Raw genomic sequence first — 27,724 nt, forward strand, 5'->3', positions numbered from 1 at the left:
ATTTAGAAGGGAAGCCCTAACACACACTTTCCAAATACTGATTGGCAAACCCAGACTGCAATTCTTTCCAGTCACAGTTTTGCAGTTTGGTGTTTGAGCATACCAGAAAGCATTGTTGCTGTTCCATAAAGCACGAGAGGCCCAAGCTTATCATAAAAGAATCACATGATGAACAATTTGCCTTAGTATGATTTGCTAGAAAGCTGACACAATGTTTTGCACGCACCCCAACTATCTTTCCATACAATAGTGAAAACGTAGGCCAAACACCCCCAGCGATGACAGAAGCAATCAAACACATGATAAGGTAAAGCCATTCTGGTTTGTTCCATCCAAGAACTTTAGTAAGAGGCACCTCAGGAAGATCTTCCTGTAATGAGAAAAATACAAAATGTTTGAATTGAGCTACTAAAGGTAAACAGTTTTGACATCTAATTCATGTCAAGATGAACTTTCACGTAGGCAAAGCAGCACAACAGTCCCCATTGTGTTTAATACCTTAACTGCTTATTCAATGAACATTCAATGCAAGCAGGGGACAGACTGCACCAGATTTCCCTAAGCAACACTGCTCTATCGCCTGCAGAGGCAGCAACTCTCTGCCAATGCTCTGCTGCATTCCTGCACCAAATTAAGGTCTCTATGTTGAGTGGTAGATAAATATGCATATTTACAGGGTCATAGGCTACTAAGGTGTGTAACACATCCCTATTGCCTTTAGCAGCCCCTCATGGACAGATAGTCTGCATTTTGCTTAGCTGTGTTATGTGGAATTGCGAGGCTTAAGCCTTCATATACATGAGCACCTCTAATGTACAATTGACCTACTTCAGTGCATTGAAAGTGATGCAGGACTACAAACCTCAGAATGCATTATTCTGTTAAACAAAAGCCCAGGACTAATGCACTGCCCTTCAACTGATGTATAGGTTTTGGATAGTTATAGGTTATAAATTGATCATCACCATAATTACTTGATTTGCCCACGTCTTAACCATCTCACAATCAACATTATTCTCACCCAGCCAGCTATTACCACATCACACACCCTTGGGACCTACTTTGCAATCTATCCCTTGCAATGATCATGAAAGAAAATTAAACATACAGTCATGTGCACACGGGAAATTGTCAGATGCGCCATATCATATGACATTTATTTCCATAGATGACAAATGAGAGGAGCATCATGCCACAGTGAGTTACACTCAATGGTAATAAATATTATGATATCATGTTACATTCTGCGCATGTGCAAACAAAATATATATATATATATATATATATATATATATATATATATATATATATATATATATTACATTTATAAATATAAGGAATTGACTGAAAAGAAAGGTTAAAATTAAGTTATAGTTAGGTGGAATGTTTGAAATCTAAAAACCATCAAAATTCTCCAGTTATAGTTAATAGTGCAAGAGCGTGCAGACATTCATGTTGATTTTGCTGCTGACAGAGTAGAAAATCTACTCCAGCAGAAGAAAACCTACTTGTACCTCGCGGGAAAAAATTCTGCCACACGCTGATTGGTGGTACAAAAATAATAGAGCCCTGTTGTTGCCTACAACTAAAACGTCAGGAACCTATATTGCTTTAAGGAACCCAAAAAACATTATTTAAACAATTCACGTAAAAAAATTAAACACAGTACCCAGAAAGACATTATTACATGTAATATGTATTCATTTTCAAGATCATTTATTTACATATCAATATGTTATTGCTCCAATGTGTGTGACAAATGTGCTCAGGCAAAGTGACTCGTGAGATAAGGAAAGTAACTGAGGGTAAAATACACAGAGAAAAATGTATGTATATTGCATGAGCTGTCTGACAACGAAAACAAAACCCAGTTTGACCAGGGCAACTAGGAAAAAAAAACTTAGAAGTCCCAAGGGGAGGAAGTAGTATGTCCCGACCATTCAGAGAGCGTCGATGATTTGACCCTAAGAACTGCGTGGTTACTCAAAACCATCAAGAAAGGCCTTCATCAGGACGTGGAGTGGGCAAAGGGAGCAACCTAAATAATTAAATATACAGATGTAAAGAAAATGGTCCTGATTGATAGTGAAAAAGACTGTAGAATAAAGGCCATGCTGAAAAACATGCAGAAGGTCAGCAATATCAGTAGGGCAGATTTATTTAAGGATTTTAACATTCGTTTGATCAACTTACAAGAACGAGGGTATCCCGGGTCTCTCCTTAAAAACTCAAGAAAGCAGGCATGGCATTGCCCATGAGAGGCACTACTTGAACCTAGAGAAAGAACTGAGACTTCACGGCAAAGAATGATCTGTGTGACTTCATTCTGTGCCAAGAGCAATTATATAAAAAGATCATCAGTAGACATTGGGGACTTGTATCAAATGAGTTAAAGTTACAGGACAAACCCATGTATGCTTTTAAAAGAGGCAAAAGCATTAGGGATCATGGTGGGAGTGCTTTGCGAAAATTACAGACAAACATTGATTTGCCGGCATAACTGAACCTTAGTCCCATTGCTGGACACCTCAGCTAGGGGAGATGTAAAGCATGTGCCCTCACCCTTACACTGAAGGACTTCACACACAATGATCACAGATACACTTTGAATAGTCACACTAATTGGAAAGGTACGGATGTTATTGAAATCAAAAATGTCCATGCAACCTATAGTATGTGGGACAAACATGCCAAAAAGAGAGAGCAAGAATACTGCAAAATTGCAGTCAGAAATTATGCAAAGTACAGGGTTCCCCACTAGTGGAATACTTCACTGCAGCAAACCACCCCACAGAGAGTCTTAAATGGTTTTTGGTAGAAAAGTAGACCATCAGTCTCAAGGGTGGTGACATTTTGAACATTTTCAGCATGTGTGAATGTAAGCTGATACATCTTTTGGACACAATCTCTAGAGGGCTAAATTAGTTTGGGGAAAGTGCCAGGCAAGCTGTGATGATGAATAATGGGTGACCTATGACTATTGGGCTGGGCTCATTTTTGCTGTTACTCCATTCATGAAGTGCCCCTTTGTATGCATCTCTTTTTACTGTACAATTTGAACACACTTAATTGTGCCCCTCTTTATTTGGCTCCTCTTATCTTGTCATAGTCTGGGATGCTGTGTTATGTGAATTAACTTTTGGTTGTTATCCATATAACCACCACCCATATGTTTCATTAAGACATAGGCTTGGCAGTTTGTGAAACCAAACTAGGTATTCTGTGGTATTGTGGCTTGTGCCAAATGTATTTGTACTACCTAGTAGTGTTGATTGATTTTACATTGCTAGGTTTTAACATAAAAGGGGAGAACTGTTTTCATATATGCCATTACTATATTCAATTATGTAAATAAAGTGAACACATGACCAGCCTCCTTAACTGTTGTGTTTCAGTGGGGCTCCACACTGTACCATGTGCTGTTACCTGAATCATAGTTATTTGTTTCAATCACTTAACTATGATTTATTTTTCAGGAGTATTGTATTTTGACAAGATATGAGCAAGAATATGTCAGGTAAGGATCAGTGTTATTTCATGATCTGCTTGTTATGAGTTTTTTATATTTTTTAGTGTGGGCCACATGGTTTGGAGCACCTGCACTGGCCAGTTTTGAACAGGGCTCTGACACCAGGATTAGTCTTCACACAGGGGATGCACATGAGTGACTTTCCTTTAATGCCAGGGTTGTTTTGCACTCCATTGTCACTCTCATTGATTGGGACAACTGGAGATTGCATCAGTTGTCTTTTGAAAATTGTGGACTGCAGCTACTTTGGGTGAGTGATTTTTTTGTCCTCCCCTGCAAATATCTTGGGGGTCATTCATGTTATGCCCCACGCATATACTAATTTTCCTCTCTCCACCCCTTTTGCTTTCCTTTCCCAAACCTTTTCCTCCTCTCTGCCCTGCCCCTTTTTTTTTATCTCATAGAGTCCATTCCTTACAGAAGTTTGCAGAACGGTCATTTGTATTATTCAGTGGGTAAGTTTTTCATTTTCTGAGGTACCGTTTCACATTTTTGACCCTTAGACCCGGAGCATTACTAATTAGTATTATTACTTGTTTTGAGTGACACTTATTAGTCTCATAATTTGAAGGGTTTTCCAGACCTTATGCATTATTAATTTGTGCAATTAGGCATTGATTAGATGAGCTATCTTGCCACCCACGCCCCAGGTTTCCCGTATGGACGGTCCACTTGCCTAATGTTATTGGTGAGGTTCTGCATGCTTTTCATCATGACCATTTTTCTAGTCTTTTTCACTATCTGATCATACTTTATTTTCTTAAATTGTGTTTGTTTAATTATTTTGGTTGCTCCCCCGACCTCCCCATGTCCTGATGGCCTTCTTTGATGGTTTTGAGTAACCAAGCAATTCTTAGGGTCGAAATGTCAACACTCTCAGAATGGTCTGGTTATACTACTTCCTCCCCCCACCTTGGACTTCTAAGGATTTCTCCAAGTTTCCCTGGTCAAATTGGGTCTCATTTGTGTTGTCAGACAGCTAACAGGTAATTTATGCACTGTACTTAATTTTTTCTCTGTGTATTTTGCCCTCAGTCACCTTCCTTATTTCACAGGTCACTTTGCACAAACACTTTTTGCACAATTGTCACACACTTTGGAGCAGTCACTTATTAATATGTAAACATACAATTTTGAAAAATAATACATATTGTATGTAATAATGTCTTTCCAGGTGCTGTGTTTAATTTCTGAGCAGAAGGCAGGCTTCTAGACATTATGGAAACCAAGAGCACCTCAAGCAATTTGCAGACTTTAACTGATGTCCCCTCACCTCTGAGAAACTGACCATCAGACACCACTCCAACAGTTATTTGAGAACTTTCGAGGGCACTGCCTTCCTTGGTCAAGAATATCTTGGAGCTGGAACACAGTGGTGGTGATATGGGTACTGCTTTTATACTCATTTGGCAGCCAGGGGATGTGGATCTAATGTCTAAAGTCCTTGGAAGAGCTTTTAGGTGGGTCCCTTTCAAATATAATTTTCTGAGTGTAGTGTGTACGCACACTTTGTTATGGCGATGGCTCTCACACAATGGCATGATGATAAGGGATCTAAGAAGAAATATTCAAAACATAGACCCAATGAAGTGTGAAGCCTGTCCACCTGGCTTTCATCAGCCTTCCAGAAGTTGCATTCAGGGACAGACAAGGAGACAGGCCCTCTCTAAGAACTCTCCCAACTTTAAAAACAGTATTTCCTGACTCACCCCATTTCTTACAGCATCTTTTATATGGCAGTGCTCAGCAATATCTAATCAGCAATCCCTTTCTGAACGAGTCTCATAGAACGTCTGTGGGTATATGTGTCTCTATCCTCTTCACTTCAATGTCTGACTATCTTCTCTGGCTTTAGGGATTCAGGCAATACACTTTCATTGGCTAGCAAAAGATGTGCCATGCTAAACCAATGGCCATATATGAATCCCACTAGTCCCAGCAACCATATGCACTTTGGACATAGTTTCCCTGAAATGTAGGTGCTACATAAACACACTGTTAACACACATTCAACACGTATGCAGAATGTCAGCACAAGGGTGTAGGTGCTACACCAAACTGGTTCCTTTAAACTAGTGGAGCCAGTAAGCCCCCTCCTTTCCAATGCATAAAATGTGGTTTGGCCAGGACAATGAATTCACACAAATTAGTACACTGATACCCCTACCTCATATCTATAATCTTGTACATGTAGCGCAGTCACATGGCTGTAAAAGAGGGCACATTCCATGTGTCCCTCCAGGTCAGAGAACCATTTCTGCATCTTGGCCTTACCAGGGACAGGGTTAAGCCTTGAGACTCATGCTAGGTTAGCATGACACCTGGCTAATTAAAATCAGGATGACACATTCACAAGTATATGGTTCACTCAGAACAGGTGTAGAAACAGTTATACCATGGAGAGGGCATCACTATGCAAACAGTACCACTGGAGGGTTCTTTACTGCTATGGTATCATGGGTCATAGGTGACATAGTATGAACAAAAGCGGAAGAGAAAGCCTAATCAGTATGTAACAACTTTCATCAAAGAATCAGAACCTCTTAATTATGTAAAACAATAGGGTGAATGCATATGAAGCCATTTTTAAATCAGTATTACTGCAATTCGAGTACATGGTTTGAGGGGTGCCTTTCGTAAAGCACTCAGCAAGCAAGTACACATGGCTCATAAAACCACTTTAAAAAAATGACGAACTTTACACCATTTAAATGATAGACTATTGTTTTGCCTATGAAGTCCGGTGTTAAGGTTTTAAGTTTTTTATGAAAGAACTGACAAAGCAAACTAAAAACTATACATCTAAAACACTATTACCTGATGAGTTTCACATAAGCTTGCATTCAATAGTGTTTGTCAGGAATGATGTGAGAATGTATTATTTTTGTCAAATTGATTAGCCAATAAACAAGGACTTAAAAAGTCTGCACATTCATCTAACACTTGGCACTGGCAGAAACAACTATCATTGTCTATAGGTGCACTGCTTTTCACTCCAAAACTCTATGTGCCTGATTTATATATTGGTGGTATGTATACTTCATTGCAACAGCGACAGAGTGTACATACAACTAAGGGTAGGAAGAGTAAGATCATTATAATGCTCCCTTTGCCTTGAGAGAAGACTCCTGTGGCATTGTGAACACTATATTTTTTTCTTTTAAAAAATAAAATTCAGTTTCAAGATTATCTTTTTGAAAAGAAAAAATGACATACTCTGTGCTATAGGACTGCCTACTGCTGATGAAATCCCATAGCAGAAAATAAACTGCATTGACTGGAATCACCATCACAGTGGTTCCTGGTAATGCCTTTTTAAATGACCACCTGCCTGGCAGTCATTTAAAAATCTGGTGATGGTCTTTCCACCAGGGCAATTGAGTAATTTAGTCCGCTGCCCAGGCAAACCCAAGGGCTGTCCGCCAAGATTTAAATCAGGCCTATGTTCCTTCTCATTGTTTTTCACTATCCACTAACACTTTTCAAATAGTTATTTAAATTTTAGTCTGATAGCTGGATTGTTCTACAAGATAAGGCATCAGCCAGACCCCCTAACAGCAACATTTGCTCTAATGCTTGTCACTTCACTTAAGTTGTGAAAAAAAGCACAAACCCTGATTCTGGGTTTGGGGTTTTGTTGGAAGCAAATGATGCATGAACCCTCGTTAAGCTGAAACACAGTTAAAAGAGACAGCCTTCTCAACCCCTGGAAGCTATGGCACAAGCAGCAGGCAAATCTCCACAGAAATGCATGTTTAGTTGACCTACTACTAACAATTTTAAAGTCAAGAAACACACACAAGAATTACCAAACCAATTTAAAAAAATAGACACTAATTGAATTCGTGAAAACAAACCAAAACAATGAAACTCAGTTGAGGGCAACTGATTACATGATTTCTTTTTAACAACATGTCAAAATGAGCCTAGAAAAATTAAAACACTTTGTGAAGTCATACCTTAGGGTTGATGGAGACCTCAACTTCATTTCCAGCATACCACAATGAAGTGGAGGCTGAATACATTAAGTGGGTTGCCAAGTAAGTTTTTATTTTTGGAATTTTTTGAAGTGAAGGCCTTCCACTAGGATAAGATAAATGGTTGAAGTCCTAGAGGATCTCTTGAAGTAAGATAATTCACTGTTGAGCTCCCACTGTAGCTAGTAATGTTAACACTACCCGTTCTAAGTAGGATGAAGCTGGATTTCATTGTCACTGAGGAAGATCCACTATTGGAATACATTTGTTGCCTTATGGCTTTCCATTCAGAGCTGGATACTGATTTAGATATTGGTGGACGAGTTACTCCGTCACAATGATGATGGATATTCCATCCACTGATACCTAAATCCCATTATATCCTATGGATGGATGATCCGTCACCGTTGTGATGGAGCAACTCGTCAACCAATGTCTAACTCAGACCCTTAATCATTTTTCTAGTTCTCCACATAGTGTGAGATGGGATGCTGGAGTCAGCTACACTCCATAAGGCCAGATACCTATACTGCGAGATGCAGTTAGACTAGTTTTCGGCATGGCAAAAAGGTTTAGAAGGGACAAACCTGGTATTCTTGGCCACCAATGGAGTGCCCCTCAAAGGTTAACCTCTGCACACTGTCCCAGGCCTCTAGAAGTGGCAAAATGGTTGAGTCCCAGTTTATTTCAACTGCTGGGTAACATTTTTGTAGTCACTCTATAGCTGCCAAGCTAGGAAGAATTCTAAGTGGCAGGTCTATCTCCAGCCAGGGTTCCATTTGTGGTCAACCGAGCTCTCTTGGAGCAGACATTTTTCTGCTTTTATGTATATGGAGCAAGCACAAACAAAGTCATCCAACTGAACCTTCGGGAGCAATTTCTTTCTTTGGCAGCCAGCTGGAGTCAGGAGTCCTTGGATAACGTTCTTCTACCAGGATCCTCTTTCTTCAGATTTTTTCTTTCTAGGTCTAGGATTGTTCTAAGTAGTAGTAAGGTGCTAGTCTTATTCTGCACACAAGGTATGTGATTGGAGAGTATTTGACACCTTTTTCTGACTACCTGCATTAGCCCCAGATACTATTTAGCACTTCCTTATGTAATGTACTGCAATCAATCCCAGAAGCCACAAGAGCAAGGTAGCTAACACCTCCCTCCACCTTAAGATTTGCATGTTTGCCCCTAGTCATGGCCTTGTATAGATGAGGTGCCTTTCTCTCTAGCAGGCAATGTCTGTTTTGGCACCATATAATCCATTCAGGCAACACATTTTAGTATAAAAATAGATAAATAGATGATATCTATTTGATTTACCAATGGTCTCAAGATACACTCACCTTGTTCTGACATTGGCTCAATCAAAACTGTAAAGCCTTGACCTTCACGATGACCCGTCACAGGAAGGAAATTAATTTCTTAGATGTTATGGGAGAAGTGGACAACAGCAGACTGCATTCCACTTTATACCACAAACCCACTGAACAACACACTCTGTTAAATACTTTAGTTTCCACCCATGATCATTATGGGATTCACTCCCTTATAGTAAATTTTTAGGAATTTGCTACCAGAGAAACAATTTAATTAGGGATACATTTCCTGAGAGCATCCAAGGCAGTTGGTGAAACAAGCCTGGTAATGCCCTCACAATATTTTGCTGACACCACAGAACAGAGTATACTGACTAAGAGGGAGAAGGAGGTTTTTACATGGCTGGGTCAGTCCTCCTTAGAGTCTATACAATTTTACAAAAAGGCCCAGCCCAAAGTAACTTCGATGGGGTGGATAACATTTTTTTTTGTGTGAAAACCCCTCACCCACCAGGGTTACCCCTTGGTGACATGCTTCATCATTGGGTTTCCTCTCGTTCTGCTGCAGAACGAGGCGTGCTGTGAATGACGGAATATGTGGGAGCACTGTTATAGTTTCATCAATGTGAATACTAAGGGGGAAAGGATTGGTGGGGTCTTAGGTGGATTAAAAATACCTGCCTCTGGATGGTACTACTAATTTAAAATGTCTCTCAAGGGTGGTATGGTTAAAAAAAGGGTGACAGAGGGGGTATATTATGTATCTTACCTCCTGAGCGGTCTAAATGTTTTGGAGTCTACCCCTAGACTCCTCTACAGGACCAAGGTGGACTCCCTAGTGTCACTCCTTGAATAGCTTCCACTAGGGAAAGCACTAAAACTAAAGGCTCTGTGGTATGGTATGGTACATACAACTAAAGTAAAGTAATACTAAATGGTAACGATGTTCTTCTGGAATACTTTTAATGCCCACGCTTTTTGCCTCACAGATCCTCCGGGATCACACATTCATCAAAGCGACCCTTCCACTTTCAGCCTAATTCTCACCCCCCTGAAGTCCGAAAACCCGACAGAACAGAGACCAGAAACTGAAAAGATTACAGTGTGTTATCACTTTTTTACTTATGTACCCAATTTGGTTGCAGGCTGCATTAAGAAACATTGGAAAGTGTTGGCAGCAGCTGATCTTACCTCAGAATCTCCATTGTTTTCTTATAAACAAGGAAAAAATCTTAAAGATTATTTGATCAGCACAGCCATTGTAGCAGATAATGCATCGGCTGCACTAACTAAACATTGGAGTATTCGACCCTCAATTGGTTACTTCAGATGTAGTTAGTGCAATGTATGCCCCTTCTGCCTCAAATCCAAAACCTTTACACATGTAGACACCAGGGTGCTATTGAAAATTTTCCTAACAGCAATACTTGTAATGTGTATGGTTTAAGTTGCCTGTGCAATAAACTCTATATAGTACAGATGACACAAAAGATGATGATTTACATATGTCAACATCGCAGGGAGATCCACTGCAGTGTTACTACTGCCATCATGGTACAACACTGCATTGAACAAGGACATTTTCAGAATGATCTGAAGTGGCAAGTAATCTGTATTCTCAAGACCCCAATGAGACTGGGAAACATGGAGCATCTATTCAATAAAGAGGAACTCAAATGGATATTAAAATTGAACACAATGAGAGCTGGCTTAAACTGCCAAAAGGACTGGACACTTTTGATATAGACTTTGGGATGTACTATCACTCTAGAAGTGAACAAGGACACTGCTGCACTGCTGCTCCCCCCAGTTGGAACTGCTAAGGTTTGCCAAATGTAAACTGCAAATTAATGTAAATGTGTTTTGCTGCCGTCAATTGCCTTCTAATGTGGTCTGTGCTACTCCATTCCCTAAATTATTGTAATACCATTCCTTGCCTCATACCTTCCTTTTCTTGCCATTCCCATGGGAACCTTCCATTTTCTAATTTTTTTTTAATGTTTTCATTTTTACATTTTCTATCCCCTAGGTATTGCACATTAGTTACTTTTATGGTTTCGGCTCTTTGATATTAGGAGTAGCATTTCTCTCCCATCATTTGATCTTTAATTCTCAACTACTCCAATATGCCTGCTCTAATCAGGACTTTGGCCCTCCTTATGACACTGTTGCAGGACCAGCAGTGCAGACCACCATATTACAACCACAGCAGTTTGGCCACGGCCAAACTACCATGTCCCCACCCGTTCTGTCACTTTACCGCAGCCAGCCGGGCTGGAGTATTACACCTGCAGCCTGGTGGGAGCCGAATAACCACTGAGGTTATTCCAACTACGGACAACGCCAGCTTTTTACTGGCGGTATCACTGCCATGAAAATGCTGGCAGAAAGGTATCCCGATGACAGGAACTTGTGTTCCTGTCACTGGGATACCCCCCAAACACCTCCGCACACATGCATGCATGCACCCCCACACACACAATCACACACAGACACATCCCCACTCACACATGCACTCACATTCACCCCCATAGACACGCCTACATACCCATACACATCATGCACGCACACATACACTCTCCATTCCCACACCCCCTCCCTTTAACTACATACATACACAACCCTCCCCACCCCTCACTCATCTTCACACAACCACAACCCCACCCCCCAATAATACCTCACCGAAAACGCACACACACACACACACGGACAAACACACCATATACACATACAAACATACACGCACCTGCACACACGCACTCACTCCCACTTACCCTTTACTCATTCACCCATGCACACACCCCCACCCCTTCCACATGCATACACACACACATCACCACATTTACACACATGAACACACGCACGCATGCACAATCTCTCCCCCATTCATGACACAAATACACACACTCACACACACACCCATTCATACCCACCCCTCTCCCCTTGTGGACGACACTTACCTCATCCAATGAGGTCTCCTCCAAGAGGGGATGGAACCCGGCGCTCCCAACACCAGCACTGCCACACTAGAATAAGACCGCCACACAGAATTACAGGTCATAATTCTGTGGGTGGTCTTTTTCTGGCATGGTGGTGCCGGCAGTGGATCTGCCTAAGCGCCACCGACTGCTGTAGTGAATGCCGCCGGATAGCCAACTGCTGGCTGTGCGGATATCCGGTGCCAGTCATAACACGGTGGTCGGAAGACCACCAGCACTGGTGGCCTTCCAGCAGCCGCGGCCACGGTGGTCTTCAGAAAAGGCCGCTGCTGTCATAATGAGGGCCTTTGTGTCCTATCCTTCTCTCCAGTACCCAGTTACTCACACACCCAGGACACCGCCCAATTTTGGTCCTATTTTAATTTCCACACTGCTGGCTTGAATGTGAAACCAACAAGTGGTCACTTTGCTTTTCCATTTTTTCATTTTTACACCTTTGTATCACCTAGGACCTCCACAATAATTATTTTTCTGCTTTGAGCTCTGTGATACAGGGAGTAGCAGCAGTTCTCCCACTACGTGTGGATCTTGAACCTGGCACCACTCCACTATGGCCTATCCTGTTATCCACACATCCAGGTTGCCACCCATATTTACCCCTACTTTTATTTCCACAATGTTGACTTAAATGTAAAACCAACAAAAGGTTGCTTTTCTTTCCACTGAAGGTGACACTGTTCCCTTTGCCATTGGGATTCTGCCTCTATCGAGCCATGCCCAATTTACTTGTTTTGACTATGGCTGGGCAGAACTCACAAGTTTTCCTCTGCAGAATTCTGCAGAATTGCATAAAAACTCTGTGAGATTCCACAGAGTTCTGCCCAGCCCTTAAACATTCAGTGATATCTGTGCCATATGCCAGAGCTCCTACGATTGTGTCCCCTCCCCCTATACAGCATCACCCACACCTTACCATGGCAATTGCTCTGGTCTGGCTACACACCACTCTCAGTGTTGGTGAATGTGCCTCGCGATGTGTTGTTGTCATGCGCCCTTACACCCAGGCCATCATTCATGGCCTTGATTTTATCAGGAGTCCTGATGACGATCTGTTACATCTTTAAGGAACAAAACATCGACTGAAATTGCGGATCCTTAGCTATATTGCTTGTTAGCCAGAAACAGGCTGTGCTATTCTGATTTTTACATATGCACTTTTGCTCACCTCCTCACTACGTAGGGCCTCCTTCTCTGACGTCCCCCATTTAGCCACAGCTCCTCTCCGGGCTTCCGCTGAGGGTGGGGTGGGGTGGGTGATCGCGAGTGTAATTTGATTGTGCGGAGTGCCAGTGCTGTGAAGCGGGATTGCATGTTATGCATTTTCTTACATTTGAAGATGCATAGGGCACTGGCCTCCCATGTATTCAAATCGGGTAGTTCCAGTAGTTCCTTCAGGGTGGAGGGATTACTGTATAATCCAATAGGCATTCCCTCCCTCCCTTTCGGGTCAAAACCTGGAATAATTAATCCCATGACAGTGTGTCAAATGCCTTCTCCACGTCCAGGATGAGGGCCACTGCATGTGGGAAGGAGTCATGGAGCTCATCCGGGATGTGGAACAGATCACAGAGAGTTTGAGAGGTGTTCCGCCCCAGGATGAATCAATTTTGGTCCTTATGAACTAAGGCATGGACTATTTGTGTATAGAAGCTTGCTAGAACTTTACCCAATATTTTGTCATCTGCCCCCAAGGTGGCTATCGGCTGATAGGAACTCAAGGAGGTCAGGTCTCAATCAGGTATGAAAATAGAGGTAAGGAGGGATTCCTGGAGCATTCCAGGTAAGGCACCCAGCTGTAAAGATTTGTTTTAGACTGCCCCAAGTCGTGGAGCCAGTTTTGACGCAAATGTGGAGTAAAACTCCAATGGCAGGCCATCTAAACCTGGGGATTTATTCCAGGCTAGGTCTTTAATTGCCTGACAGATCTCCTGTTCTGTGAATGGGTCATCTAGGTGCATCTGGTGGCTGCAGGGATGCATGAGATGGTAATGTGTGACAGAAAGCCGATGATGGACTGGGTAGGGGCTGCAACTATGGCATTATAAATTTGTGTATAATAATGTGTGAATTCTTGCAGAATCGGGTCCTGGTCCCTAAGCATTGATTGAGAACATATTTCTGTAATCGAGGTGGTGCTTTTGCAAGGCAAGTAGTCACCCAGCCTTGTCCCCTTCCCGATGTACCCTCGCTGCATGAGCATTGAAATTGAAACATTGTAGGTGTTCCAGTTGAGTGGCGTATGTTTCGAACACCTGGATTCGCTGAGTGGTAGTATTTCACTGGGAATCAGGGTACCTGTCCAATTATGCTAGTCATGCCTCTGTTTCACCCAGCTCATGTTCCAATGTTCTGCAGATAGCTATAATCTCTTTGATACATACAGTTCATGTGACAACCTAGAAGGCGTCCCACCTTAAGGCATAGCTTCCTGCAGTGTTGTGATTATCTAAAAAGTATTTGTGTATGTGGGTGTCCAGTGCCTGACGGAGAGCTGGATCTTCCAGTATGTCACATTTGAGGTGCCACAGAAGGACAAGGGGTCGTGGGAGCAACCAAATCAGGTTTACCACGCAGGCGGCATGATCCACCACGATTCTGCTTAAGTAATCAGAGTGTAGTGCTAGAGGGAGTATAGAGTGGGAACTCAAGAAGCGGTCCAGCCGGGCATGAAGGTGATGAGGAACAGAGTAAAAGAAGTGAAGCTTATCAACTGGGTGCAATGTGAGTGGGATATCTTTTAGGCACTATCGTTCCACCCAGTTCTTGAGATGCGCTGCTTGGCGACAGGGTAGTGTGCGGGGCAAGGGCGGACGAGACCTGTCTAGCGAGGTGTCTAGAACACTGTTGTAGTCACCCCCTAAGAGCCATGGGAGATGTGTGTTGTGAGCAAGGTGTTGTGACAGGCAATCCCAGAGGAGGTGTTGACCTACACTGGTGGAATATACACTACCTACTAAGAATAGTTTCCCGTTCAGCCTACCCTCCAATAATACAAAGTGTCCCTCTTTGTCAATAGTGATCCTGTTTCTTGGAATGTGTCAACATCAGGACAGTGCGCGCTCTACGGGCGACAAAAATGCAAAAACTTAGTCTTTATGCAAGAGCATAATTCATGCATTGGGTTCATATGCAGTATGTTAACCTTTTGCATTGCAGATTCTAACCTTGAACAACATTATTAATGATGTTTGCAATAACTGTTTATTTGTAAGGTATTGCTGCAGAGTGACTGAGTGCGTTAGGGTGTGGTCCCTTTCTAGGACCTTCTAGAAGCTTTCTCTGCAGCATGACTGGGTGTGGTTTGTGGGCTGGGCCAGACTCTAAATAAGGGAGTCAGCCCAGCTCCACGTGCTCACTATTCAGAGGTCCCGGTGCAGAGCAGCAGCAATTTCCTGAGCTCCTGTCCTGGAGGCCTACCTTGACGTTCCAGGCCTGCCCCGCATTATCTTGGTGATCCTTGAGCAGGGTGGTAAGACGGAGGTCGGGCTGGGCCCCCGACCCCGTTCTAAAGAGTCTTTTGAAATTTTGGGCCTACTTGTGAAACTTTCAGAGTGCGCGATTCATTTCCTGCATTTAAACCTTGATGCTCGGATCGCTTACAGAGTGCGCGATCATTTCATGGCTTTTGCATCTTTTTGTTGAGATCAGCAGTGTGTGGGATTCATTTCCCACATTTAAACCTTGATGTCCAGATCGCTTACAGAGTGCGCAATCATTTCATGGCATTTGCATATTCTTCTTGAGCTAGGCAGTGTGCGCGATTCATTTCCCGCATTTAAACCTTGATGTTCAGATCGCTTACAGACTGCGCAATCATTTGATGGCATTTGCATATTTTTATTGAGATCGGCAGTGTGCACGATTCATTTCCCGCATTTAAACCCTGATGTTCGGATCGCTTAGAGTGCGCGATCATTTCATTGCATGTGCAAATTCTTGTTGAGATCGGCAGTGTGCGCGATTCATTTCCCGCATTTAAACCTTGATGTTCGGATCGCTTACAGAGTGCACAATCATTTCATGGCATTTGCATATTCTTGTTGAGCTCGGCAGTGTGTGCGATTCATTTCCCGCATTTAAACCTTGATGTTCAGATCGCTTACCGAGTGCGCGATCATTTCATGGCATTTGCATATTCTTGTTGAGATCGGCAGTGTGCGCGATTCATTTCCCGCATTTAGACCTTGATGTTCAGATCGCTTACAGTGTGCGCAATCATTCCATGGCAATTAAACTTTTGATGTGAAGTGTTTCCTGAAGTGCAGACGATTATCCAGGGCCTTTCGAATTTTCTTCAAAGGAGTTAAATTCAAGATTTACATTCTATGTGCATGTTAAGTCCTTAGTACTATTCCTATTGTTTTCCAGGGAATGTTCAGATTACAGTTTGTCCTCATGTAATGAGGCTATGTTTGTTATGAATCATAATTCTAGAAGGTTCTGATATTCCTAGACAATACGTGACTTTTCATGAAAAGTTCATATGAAACCATTCTTGATTCCTTCCTAGGTACCCAGACATTTTGTTGTCTAGTTATAGTCCTATCTAGAGTTATCCATAGTTGCAGTATGACAATGCTTAGAATCATAATCTAGTAAAAATCAATGTGATAATAAATTGATATTGTGTTGTTTAACCTTTTGCTTCCTGCAGCTCTCCTTCCCAGCTGTTCCCATCCTAATCCCCTTTTCCCCCGTTTGGACTCTCTCGGGCTCTGTGATATTTCTATCAGAGTTTTGGAGCTGTCTAGTGGTGGACATGTTGGGAACGTGCGCAGACCCCGAGGATCGGGTCTCCCTGATAGAATGGGAGGCCATGTCATAACCAGATCAGTGCCCCACATGCTTATGTAGTATGTAGAATAGGTGGGGTATGTATGATTCCATGCCAAAGGCAAAGGAGCCTTGGTATTTCTCCCAAAATAATATGCATCTCTTGCAGTACTATTATGTTGGCGTTCTGTAGGTGAATGTAGGAGTAGACTGTATAGCATTTCCGCACAATGTGCATGCCCCTTACATTAAGTGTAAGGAAACAACCTGTCATCAGTATGACCATTGGTGTGTTGCAAGCCTGCCTAAAGGGAGGGAAAAGGAGGGCCCCCATGTGGCCCTGTGTCCTCATCTACCTGCATGGAAGAAGTTGTGTTTCTCCGTCTTGTTTAAAGCTCAGTGTGCTGTCGTCTGAATGGGGAAGGGTTGTGCATTATAAAACGGGAGAGAATGGTAAAGAGACAGGGGAGCCCCTTGCAAAAGGCAAAGTGCCCAAACTGTAAATATATAGGCCTCCTTCATTACAACACTGGCGGTCGGTGTTAAAGCGGGGGTAATACTACCAACAGGCAGGCAGTAACAAAAATGGAATCATGACCACGGCGGAAACCACCAGCAGATACAGCCACTTTAACACTCCGACCGCCATGGCGGTAGCAACAAACACGTGGCGGTAACAGCCAACAGCAAGGCGGAAGACAATGTACCACCCGCCCCATTACAACCTGCCCATCTGCCAGCTTTTCCGGGGCGGTACCAACGCCATCAAAAGCACAGTGGAAACAGTACTTTGAAGGGAAACCACTCACCTCTCGACACTCAAGGAAGAACCAGGACGCCATGGAGCCTGAGCTGCATGTCTTCCCCATGCTGGTGTATCTGCTCATATACCACGAGTACAGTGAGTACTGCACCTAGCACGTAGGGGAGGGGGGAAGAAAAAGGGAATGACACACACACGCAACACACAACATCCCCACCCCCCCACTCTCACCCCCAACACCATACACACAAACACATGCAACAACATTACATATACACCCCGTAACCCTCAGGAATGATGCAAGGACAAAAGTAATTGAGTGAAAAGAGTGTTATATTAGAAATAGTTAGAAATACGTTAATAATGCAAAAACAGTATTTACTAAATATACAATATTTGCAAAAGGCGGGACAATGTCCACTTAAAATGTTCATGGCCCACTGTGCCAAAACACATAGGCCAAGCCCACACTTGACTCCTGCCTCAATACGCATGGAGAACACTGCAGGGGCATCAGGTCAAAAACACACAGGCACCTCAGGGGAACTGGGAAGGGGGGGCACCTCAGCCGGAAGATGGTACAACGCCACTGCTCCTCGAGGGGGCTCCATGCCCACTGCTTGATCCTGGGGAGTGCAAAGCTGGTTTGCCCACTGCTTGGTCCTGGGGAGTGCAAAGCCACAGTCTCTCCAGTGTGTGGTTTGCCCACTGCTTGGTCCTGCGGAGTGCAAAGCCACAGTCTCTCAAGTGGGTGCCAGTTTTCCACTGGTTCTGGAGGGGGCTTTGTGCCCAGTGTGCTTCATCCTGCCAAGGATAGGGTGAGTGGATGCCTCCTTCCGCTGGTTCTGGAGGGGGCTTTGTGCCCAGTATGCTTCATCCTGCCAAGGAGGGGGTGAGTGGATGCCTTCTTCCGCTGGTTCTGGAGGGGGCTTGGTGCCCAGTGTGCTTCATCCTGCCAAGGATAGGGTGAGTGGATGCCTTCTTCCACTGGTTCTGGAGGAGGCTTGGTGCCCAGTGTGCTTCATCCTGGCAAGGATGGGGTGAGTGGATGGATCTTCCACTAGTTCTGGAGGGGGCTTTGTGACCAGTGATGCAGCACTTGGGGGGTGTCAGGTCACAGTCCCTCACCTGGGTGTCAGAGCCACAAGATTGCAGTGGCCAGGATACATGATAGTCCATGGAGGCAGGGCTACAGTCCATCTGCCGGCGGCTACGGCTGCAAAGTGGTGGTAGTCCCGGTGCTGGTGGGGGTGCTGCCAGTGGTGGGGGGAAGCTCCAGCCCTACTCCTACAGACTCAGACGATTGCCCACTGGGGCTGCTGCTGCTGGCAGTGGTGCTACTGTCAGCGGTGCTTGCGGCGGGGCTTGCGGAGGTGCAGCTGGCATTTCTGCCCGTCGTGCAGGTGCCGGTGCTGCCAGTGGTGGGGGGAGGCTCCAGCCCTCCTCCTGCAGCCTCGGATGGCTGCCCACTGGGGCTGCTGCTGCTGACAGTAGTTTTGCTTGTGGCGGTGCAGGTGGTGGTGCTGGTGGTGGTGCTTGCAGTGGTGCTTGCGGCGGTGCTGGCCACGGTGCAGGTGCCGGTGCTGGCGGTTGTGCTGGTAGCCACCAGGCCTTCACCTGCAGGCTCGGCTAGCAGAAGTGCCTTGGCTGATGTTTTGTGCCCCTTCCTGCCCTTGGCAGATGGTGGTGTCACCTTGGGTCTGGCAGCTGGAGTCTTTGATGTGGCCTTGCTGGGTGGTTGTGGCTCCTTCTCCTTGCTAGATGCTGTCCCCTTCTTGACCTTGCCAGGTGGCAGAATCTTCTTGGCCTTGGCAGGGGTTGGTGGCACACAGGCTGGGCTGACGGGTGCCCCCTTAGAGCCTCTGACAGCTGCAGAAACCACAGCAGACATGGACTTGGTGGCTAAGGTGATGGGCTGGATTCTGGCCACCCTAGCCCGAGGTGAAGGACGGGGGGAGGGGGAGGGAAGAGGTCAAGGGTGGCTAGGAAAAGCTTCTTAGGGACATTGGGGCGGGAAGAGGATGAAGGTTTGGGAGTGGAGGAAGAGGGAGTGCTTGTAGGAGGTGTCAGTCTGCTGTGTTTGGGTGCAGGTGCATGAGCTGGATGCTGTTGTGAGGTGGATGGCTGTTAGGTGGGGGTGTGCTTGCGTTTGTGTACTTTGGGAGGAGGGGTCACAGACACAGTGGGAGAGGACACAGGGGATGTGTGCATGGATGTGGGGGTGGTGACTGCGAGTGAAGGGTGTGTACTGATGGGCATGCTAGTGATGGAGGTAGTGGATGAGGATGTAGTGCATGCAGGTGTGAGTGGAGACACTACTGGGAGGGAGGTGGACGAGGAGGAGGAGGGGGTCACAGTGGAGGCAGTGGATGTTGCTGTGTCTGCATGGGGATGGTGCCTGTGTGGGTGCCTGTGATATGAAGTGTGGTGCTTGTGTTTGCCTTAGCCACTTTTGTGTGTTGATTTGGGTGAATGCTGGTCTGTCTGAAGGTGTGCCTGGGATAGGGTGGGGTTAGATGCCCACTAACACCATTGGGGTTGGTGTGCCTCAGAGCCTGCCCAACAAGGGACCTACCCTGACATGTTCGCCCTGGCCTAGGGGCACCTACAGTCCACATCCCACCCAGGTAAAACCTTAACACATGCAAAGTCATGATTCAGAAGCTGTTCTCACCCCCTTGTGGCTGCTGTGATGCCCTCAAGCACCCATCCAACTCCGGATAGGCCACCGCTGGGATGCAGAACATCAGGGGGGTCAGGGTACGACAGGCACCCCCTCGTAGTTGGGAGGCCAGCCCCAGCTGGGCCTCCGCCGCCCTCCTTGCCCAGCATCACAGGTCCTCCCACCGTTTGAGGCAGTGGGTGCTCCACCTGTCAAAGATCCCCAGGGTCCGCACCTCCTTGGCAATGGCACGCCAAATACCCTTTTTCTGGTGGGCGCTGACCTGCAGGGAAAATAAAGCAGAAAAGGGATTAGTCATACAGTTCCGGACTGTCATACTCATGGCCCACCATATCCCTCCCATCACCTTCTGCACATACAGTTACCACCATACATGCAGCACTTTGCCCTGGACACCTCAGCCCCCCCCACATGTGGCTTACACACACAGCACTCCATACATTCATGGGCCACGCATCATGCTCACAGTGTACTCACCTCTTTGTCTGGAGGACCATAGAGTAAAGTGTACTGGGGTAGGACCCCATCCACCAGCCTCTCCAACACCTCCGAAGTGAAGGCAGAGGCCCTTTCCCCAGATACATGAGCCATTGTCGCTTCCAGACACAGGTCACAGCAGCACTTGCAGTGTAGGTCCTCTCCTGTTGAATATCAGGTAGCAAGTGAGTGAATAGATCGAAAATGGCGGTCACGTCCACGGCGGTGCGTACCATCACCGCTGGTGTACATCGCCATTGGCTCATGGAACCCATAGGGCCTAATGTTAACCAATGCGAAGTTGCGTGACGGTTGTCGATCGCCGACCGCTACGATGCACAACACTAGCAGAATTTCCTCATTTCCACTTGTCCATCCTCACAGGTCAAGCAGACACCATTTCAGGGGGGTACAGGCCATGGCACCTAACTGCGTCACAGCAGACATTGGCACATCAACTGACTCTTGGATTAACATACTGGCTCTGTAAAGGTAAAGATGCATCATTATTTCAATAGATGTGTGAATATGACCCTCTGCTCACCGTTTTCCTCCCTAGACTTCAACTGCTGAGGATGAATATGAGATGGAGACATCCTCCACTGTACAGACCCCTGGTGGACCTGGCGACAATGGAGGACAGACACATTATCCTAACCTACAGACTTGATAGGGCCACAATCCAAGAACTGTGTGCCCAATTGGAGCCAGACCTGATTTCAGCTATCCGCCACCCCACAGGTATCCCCCCTCTAGTGCAGGTCCTGTCAGTGCTCCGTTCCTGGCAAGTGGTTCCTTCCAAGCAACAGTGGCCATGGCATCAGGGATGTCACAGCCTATGTTCTCCAACGTGTTGACCAGAGTGTTGTCTGCCCTTCTGAAACACATGAGGAGCTACATCGTTTTCCCTCAGGTGGAGGATTTTCCTACAGTGAAAGGTGACTTCTATGCCCTGGGACATATCCCCAACATCATTGGTGCCATTGATGGTACACTTGTAGCATACCCCCCCCCAGAGAAATGAACAAGTGTTCAGGAATAGGAAAAGCTATCACTCTCTGATTGTGCAGATGGTGTGTTTGGCGGACCAGTGCATCTCCCATGTGAATGCCAAGTATCCTGGCTCTGTGCATGATGCATTCATCTTGAGGAATAGCAGCATTCCGTATGTGATGTCTCAACTCCAGATGCACAGGATGTGGCTAATAGGTGAGCCCATGATCCCCACCCAGTTGATGTAGGTATATGGGTGTGGGGTTGTCCCTAAGGGCGAGTGTATGTCTAACAGGTATCCCTCAAATATTTGCAGGTGACTCTGGTTACCCAAACCTCTCATGGCTACTGACCCTAGTGAGGAATCCCAGGACAAGGGCAAAGGAACATTACAATGAGGGACATGGGCGAACAAGGAGGATCATTGAAAGAACCTTTGGCCTCCTGAAGGCAAGGTTCCGGTGCCTCCATCTGACAGGCGGTTCCCTGTACTATTCACTCAAGAAGGTGTGCCAGATCATCGTTGCATGTTGCATGTTGCACAACCTGGCCTTGAGACGCCAGGTGCCTTTTCTGCAGGAAGATGAGCCTGGAGATGGTCTTGTGGCAGCAGTGGAGCATGTGGACAGTGAGGAAGAGGAGGCAGAGGAAGAAGATGTGGACAACAGAAGATCAATGATACAACAGTACTTCCAGTGACACACAGGTAAGACACTGTAACTTCACATTCCATTGCAATTTTGTGTTTGACATTGAACATGGCAGCCTGATTTCCCTATTTCGATGGCCACTTACTGTACCCTTTGCATCTCTATTTTCAGATCTCTGTGCCCCACTCTGGCTCCTGGTTTGTTTACTGCTGCCCACTACAGGTTATACCTATGTTAATATTACAGTTGATTAGAAATGCAATGTTTACAGTTTGTGCAACTAATACATGTGTCATATAATCCACAGACTCCATACTTGAATTTGTTCAAAGGGTGTTTATTTAGATGCTAATAAGTGGAGGGGTTATTGCAACGGGCTGGGTTGCTGATGGAGGACCAGTCTATTGATTCTAATTATTTATTGTATGTGCATATGTGTGTGTATTCATGTATGTGTGTGTGTATGTATATATATCTGTATGTATGTGTATATGTTGTTTCTGTGCTTGGCATGTTCGTGGATCATTGCATGGCTCCTGGGTGGGTTGTTATACTAGATATCTATGAATTCCTGCTCTCATCTTATCACACTTATCTACTCATCACTCTTATGTCATGTCTCTATCAAACTATCCTCCATTCTCACTCTGACTCATCCCAAATCCCTTCTACAACTTTCATCTCCTAAATATCTCTGCCTAAGCTCTTCCCTCCACTTCCACATCTAACTCACCAAACCTCACTCTACCTCTGTGACCTCCCACACAACCCTACTAAATTCTCCTGCATTCATCTCACCCTGCTACTATGCTCTCCATAACCCTTCCACATACTCTTTCCCCTCCGCCCCCCTTTAACTCATCCCAAGCCTTTGGGTTGAGTAAATGAAGGATATACTCCCAATTAACACTTCTGGATTTCTTTCCTCCTCCACCCCTCCATTACTCCAGTCAATCTAACTAACAAACTCTCATATCCGCGGCTCAAATTAACTCCATAATAATACTAAAACTGTACTCATTATTTAACGATACTAATCCATCACTAATTCTCGTTGGGTTCTGGAGTAGCGTGCTACTCATCGAAAAGCACTTCGACGCCTCGTCAGGCGTAGTAAGCGCTATATAAATATGATTACAATACAATACAATACAGGTGCATTGTCCAATGGGGCATAGGAAGTGGAGCAATAGTAGTTCAAGGTGGACAGGGTGACAGAGTGGGACAGAAGGGTGACAATCAGGAGAGTCTTATTTCCTGGTGGGGGTCATGGCAATGTTCTCCGGATTCTGCCTGGATTTCAGGGACCGTTTGCGGGGTGGTTCTCCTTCTGCAGGTGGCGGGGTGCTGGTGACCTGTTGGTCCAGTGGCGGGGCCTCCTGTCCACTAGCATCAGCGGAGGTGGAGGGCTGTTCATCGGTGTGGCTAGTGTCAGGGGCCCGCTGGGGTGCCACTGCCTCCCTCATGGTGTTAGCCATGTCAGCCAGCACCCCTGCAATGGTGACCAGGATGGTGTGGATGTGTTTGAGGTCCTCCTTGATCCCCAGGTACTGTCCCTTTTGCATCCACTGGGCCTCCTGCAAATTGTACAGTATCTGGCTTAAGGTCTCCTGGGAATGTTGGTATGCTCCCAGGATCCCTGCAAGTGCCTCGTTGTGAGTGGGTTCCCTGGGCCTGTCCTCCCAGTGTCCCTGTTGTCCTGTGCCTTTGTCCCCTGAACTGTGTACCCACTGCCACTGACCCCTGGTCCCTGATCATCCTGTGTTTGTGGGGTTGCCTGAGGTCCCTCTAGTGGTAGACACACTGCTGATTGCCGTGTCCTGGGGACAGAGGTATGGGCCCGCTGGGTGGGTGATGTGCTGGTGTTTCCTGAGGGGGGAGGCTCTGTGGTGGTATGGGACCGTGGCAGGGTAACCGACTGTCCAGAGGTCCCTGATGGCCAGGTTGGTCATCGTGATCCAGATGTGCAAAGCTGCTGTCATCACTGTGGGCTTCTTCGGGGGGGACTGGATATGGCTGGCACCTCCTCTCCGGTGACGTTGAGTGGGGGTCCTGTGGGGATGTAAATGCAGTGTTATTGTATCTGCATGTGCCATCTTGTGCATGGGTGTGTTTCCCTTTATGGCTGTGATTGCCCTGTCAGGTTTGCCATGTGTGAGTGGTGATTTTGTGGGCTAGGTGATTCTCTCTTATGTGCATGCTTTAGTGATGGGTGTCCATGCAGGTCTGTGATGGGTGCATTGGTGTGGCATGCAGGACTTGGATTTGGGATGGGTGGGTTGTGATAGTGGGATATATGTGAGGTGGTGGAGTGATGGGGGTGAGGGTAGGGGTAGGGGTTTGTGATGGCATGCAGGTAGGGTGGGGGATATAATAGTAAAGATTTGACTTACCAGAGTCCAGTCCTCCTGCTACTCCTGTGAGGCCCTCAGGATGCATTATTGCCAAGACTTGTTCCTCCCATGTTGTTAGTTGTGGGGGAGGAGGTGGGGATCCACCGCCAGTCCTCTGTCCTGCTATCTGCACTCTTGCAACCACGGAACGCATCTTCCCCCATAGGTCTTTCCACCTCTTCCTGATGTCATCCCTTGTTCCCGGGTGCTGTCCCACGGCGTTGACCCTGTCCACGACTCTCCACCATAGCTCCATCTTCTGCTGCACCTGTGATCCGAATAGCTGTGGCTCTACCCGGATGATTTCCTCCACCATGACCCTTAGCTCCTCCTCTGAAAACCTGGAGTGTCTTTGGGGTGTCATGGATGTGGTGTGAGTGGTATGTGTGAGGGTGCGTGGGGTGATGTGTTGGGGTGTGTGCTGTGAGGTGCGTGGGTGGCGTATGGGTGATGGTGTTCTGTGGCTCCTGAGTGGGTGCTCCTGGCTCGTCTCTCTCTCAGTTAGCAATCTTTTTTTCATTGAAAGGGTTGTGGGTAATGTGGGTGTGTGTTTTATATTGTATTGGGTGTGTGGGTGTGGTGTGTGTATGTGTGTCAGGTGTGTGTATTTTGAATTGTCCAATGTGGTGTAGTTTTGTTAGTGTGTGTTTTTTGAGCGTGGCGGTGTGTACCGCTAATGGTTTACCGCGGTTGAAAGACCGCCGCAGTGATTAGTGGGTCCTGATACTGTGGTCGTATTTCTGTTGGCGTAACGGTGTGGGTTTTGGTACCGCCAGTTTATCACTGACCTTTGGACTGGCAGACTTGTGTGGGTGTCTGTATAGTGGTGGATTTCTGTGTGGGTCATAATACCCGTAGCGGTATACCGCCGCTGTCACAGTATGTTGGCAGCCATCAGCACGGCGGTAGGAGGCATTTACCACCAATGTTGTAATGAGGGTCATAGTGTCAACTAATAAAGTAGGGGGTGTGGTGACTAAAGCTGTAAGTGTAAACCGTGCAAGGGCCGTTTTCATGTCTGCTTGGGGTATCTTCCATGGCACGGGGCAGTTAGAAAAGTTGTAGAATGTCACCAGTTCTTCGTCAAATCCTTGAAATATTCAGCTCAGTTTCCCAGTCTGCGGCGGGGCACCCCGCCCAGTATAACGGGAGAGAAAAGAAAGAGAATTGTGGGGTGTTTCAATCTAGCAGACAACATATCCATTGTTATCTTTAGGCAAGTCTAATGGGTTACCCCCAGATGTGCTGCCCTGTCCGCCCTATCTGCAAAGGGGAGTATAGTTGATCATGGTGTTAAGTCTGGTCTCTCAGATCAGTCCATCCACTGTATGGTGTGTGACAACGGGCATTATGGACAAATCTTGGGTGTGATGGCTGAATCCATTGAGTCCCCGTCTTTTGAGAAGAGGCAAGGCCCTGATTTGTCGTCCATGGAAGGAGTCGCCACTCCCAGGGTAGCAACAGCAGTCAGCACCACTTTTCTTTTTTTGATGATCTGTTCTAGGTCTGGGTGGGAAGCAGCCAGGGACCACCGGAATGCCACCCCCTTGCACGTCCGGGTCCCTGATCCCGCCCCTGATGAGGAGACCAGAGGAGCCCCCCCAGCACTGATCACTAAGGTATCTCCATCTTGACTGTCTAGCCATTGTGTAACCTCTGCAGGGTCTGCAAAAAAAGGTTTCTTGTTCTTCACGAAGATCCATAGTTGGGATGGAAAAAGTAGTGAGTACTGCAATCTTAATTGTCGGAGATGATGTTTAACTGCTAGGAACTTAGAGCGCTGCTGTTTGACTTGTTTGGTGTAGTCATGGAATAGAATCACTGTTTTATCTTCAAGCTGCAGTGGTGATCCCTTCCTGGCCTGTCATAGGATGGTGCCTCTGTCTCAGTAGTGCAGGAGCTTAGTGAGCACGGGGGGCAGCAGTGACCTGGGGGGTGGCCGGTCGGCAGGGATTCTAAGCACCCTCTCAAGTGTGTAGAAGGGTGTGAGTTCTGATCCAGGAGTGAACCTGTTTTCAAGGAAGACCAGAGGGTCTGATCCCTCCACTCTTTCGGGCGTCCCAACAATCCTGATGTCTCCCCTTCAGGAACGTCCTTCGGCATCATCTGCTCGTAACTCTGGGCGCTGGACCCGGCTCGCAACTCTGGGGGCTAGACCCGGCTGTTACCTGTAGCTGCATTTCAGTTAGTGTCTTTTCACCTTCCAAAAGTTTGTCCACCAGTTTTCGGTGGTCATCTCATGAAAAGCCAAGTTCAGTGGCCAGTGTCCTCAATTGGGTCTCCTTAGAATGCTTAACTTGTGCTATGGCCACAAGCACCTGGTCAAGCTTATCAGACATTGTCTGGGCTTCCACGCTGCCCTGAGTCAGGGACCTGTATTTGCAGGTATGGGAGTTTGGGGGTTTATTGAGCCGGCGGGGAGGATTGTTGTCTGACCATTCTGGTATTAAGTCCCAGCTGTTTCCCCTCTCGCCGTCCCCAGGGTTAGGTATTTGCCACTCTCAGTGTGCCCGGTGGGAGCACAGCCCAGCGTAGCCCCTCCTATGGGATGGTCCCACCAAAATCAGGGGGCTCCAGGAGTGAGATGTTTCCAACCTGTTGTTTGAGGTAGTGGAATAGCCTCAGAGCGTCACCCAGGGCCTCTAGTGCTTTTCGATTCAGTTCATCCACACGGGGGTTGCAATCAGATTGGCCCCCCAGGAGATAGCAAAGTTCTAGTAAGGCCTCCAGGGAGCCCTGGTAGATCACCAGCAGGCAAGTTGCCACCTCTCCAGACGTCCTACGGGGCCCACTCACCACAGCAAACACCAGAGGCCGCCTCCAGTCGTATCCAGATGGGCACAGGTGATCTCCAGCAGAGTCTGTCACCCCCGCCTCCAGGCAAAAGGATGCAGTCCACTGCCTGATTGAACTGTGGGCGTCCGGACCTGGCTGGGCACCACATGGCCCATAGTGCCCACGGTGGTCATCTGCTGGAGGGCCCAGCCACATTCACCAGCCCAATCGATGGTTGAAGTCGGGCCCGCACTGGCACGCACCCTGGGCGCCCCGTCTCCTCACCCCGACTCTATAGCGGGTGGATCATGGTTAGATCTGCTCCATTTGTCAGCAGGGATCAAAGTAAAGTCTGGCAGATAGCGCTCGACAACACCACCATCGGGGTGCCACTGGGGCCGTGTC

General features: G+C 46.5%; 1 protein-coding gene across 8 annotated transcripts in view; it reads right to left on the reverse strand.

Annotated features, from left to right (window-relative positions):
- LOC138262021 (ATP-dependent translocase ABCB1-like) overlaps positions 1–27,724 on the reverse strand; it is a 920,359-nt gene that overhangs the window by 450,503 nt on the left and 442,132 nt on the right. For all 8 annotated transcript variants that reach the window (XM_069211673.1, XM_069211677.1, XM_069211676.1 and 5 more), the window contains one exon: positions 227–370. In XM_069211673.1, coding sequence (XP_069067774.1) covers positions 227–370 — 144 coding nt within the window. The remainder of the gene's footprint in view (positions 1–226; positions 371–27,724) is intronic.

The sequence above is a fragment of the Pleurodeles waltl genome, chromosome 10 (assembly GCF_031143425.1).
Source record: "Pleurodeles waltl isolate 20211129_DDA chromosome 10, aPleWal1.hap1.20221129, whole genome shotgun sequence".
In the NCBI taxonomy this organism is placed as follows: Eukaryota; Metazoa; Chordata; class Amphibia; order Caudata; family Salamandridae; genus Pleurodeles; species Pleurodeles waltl.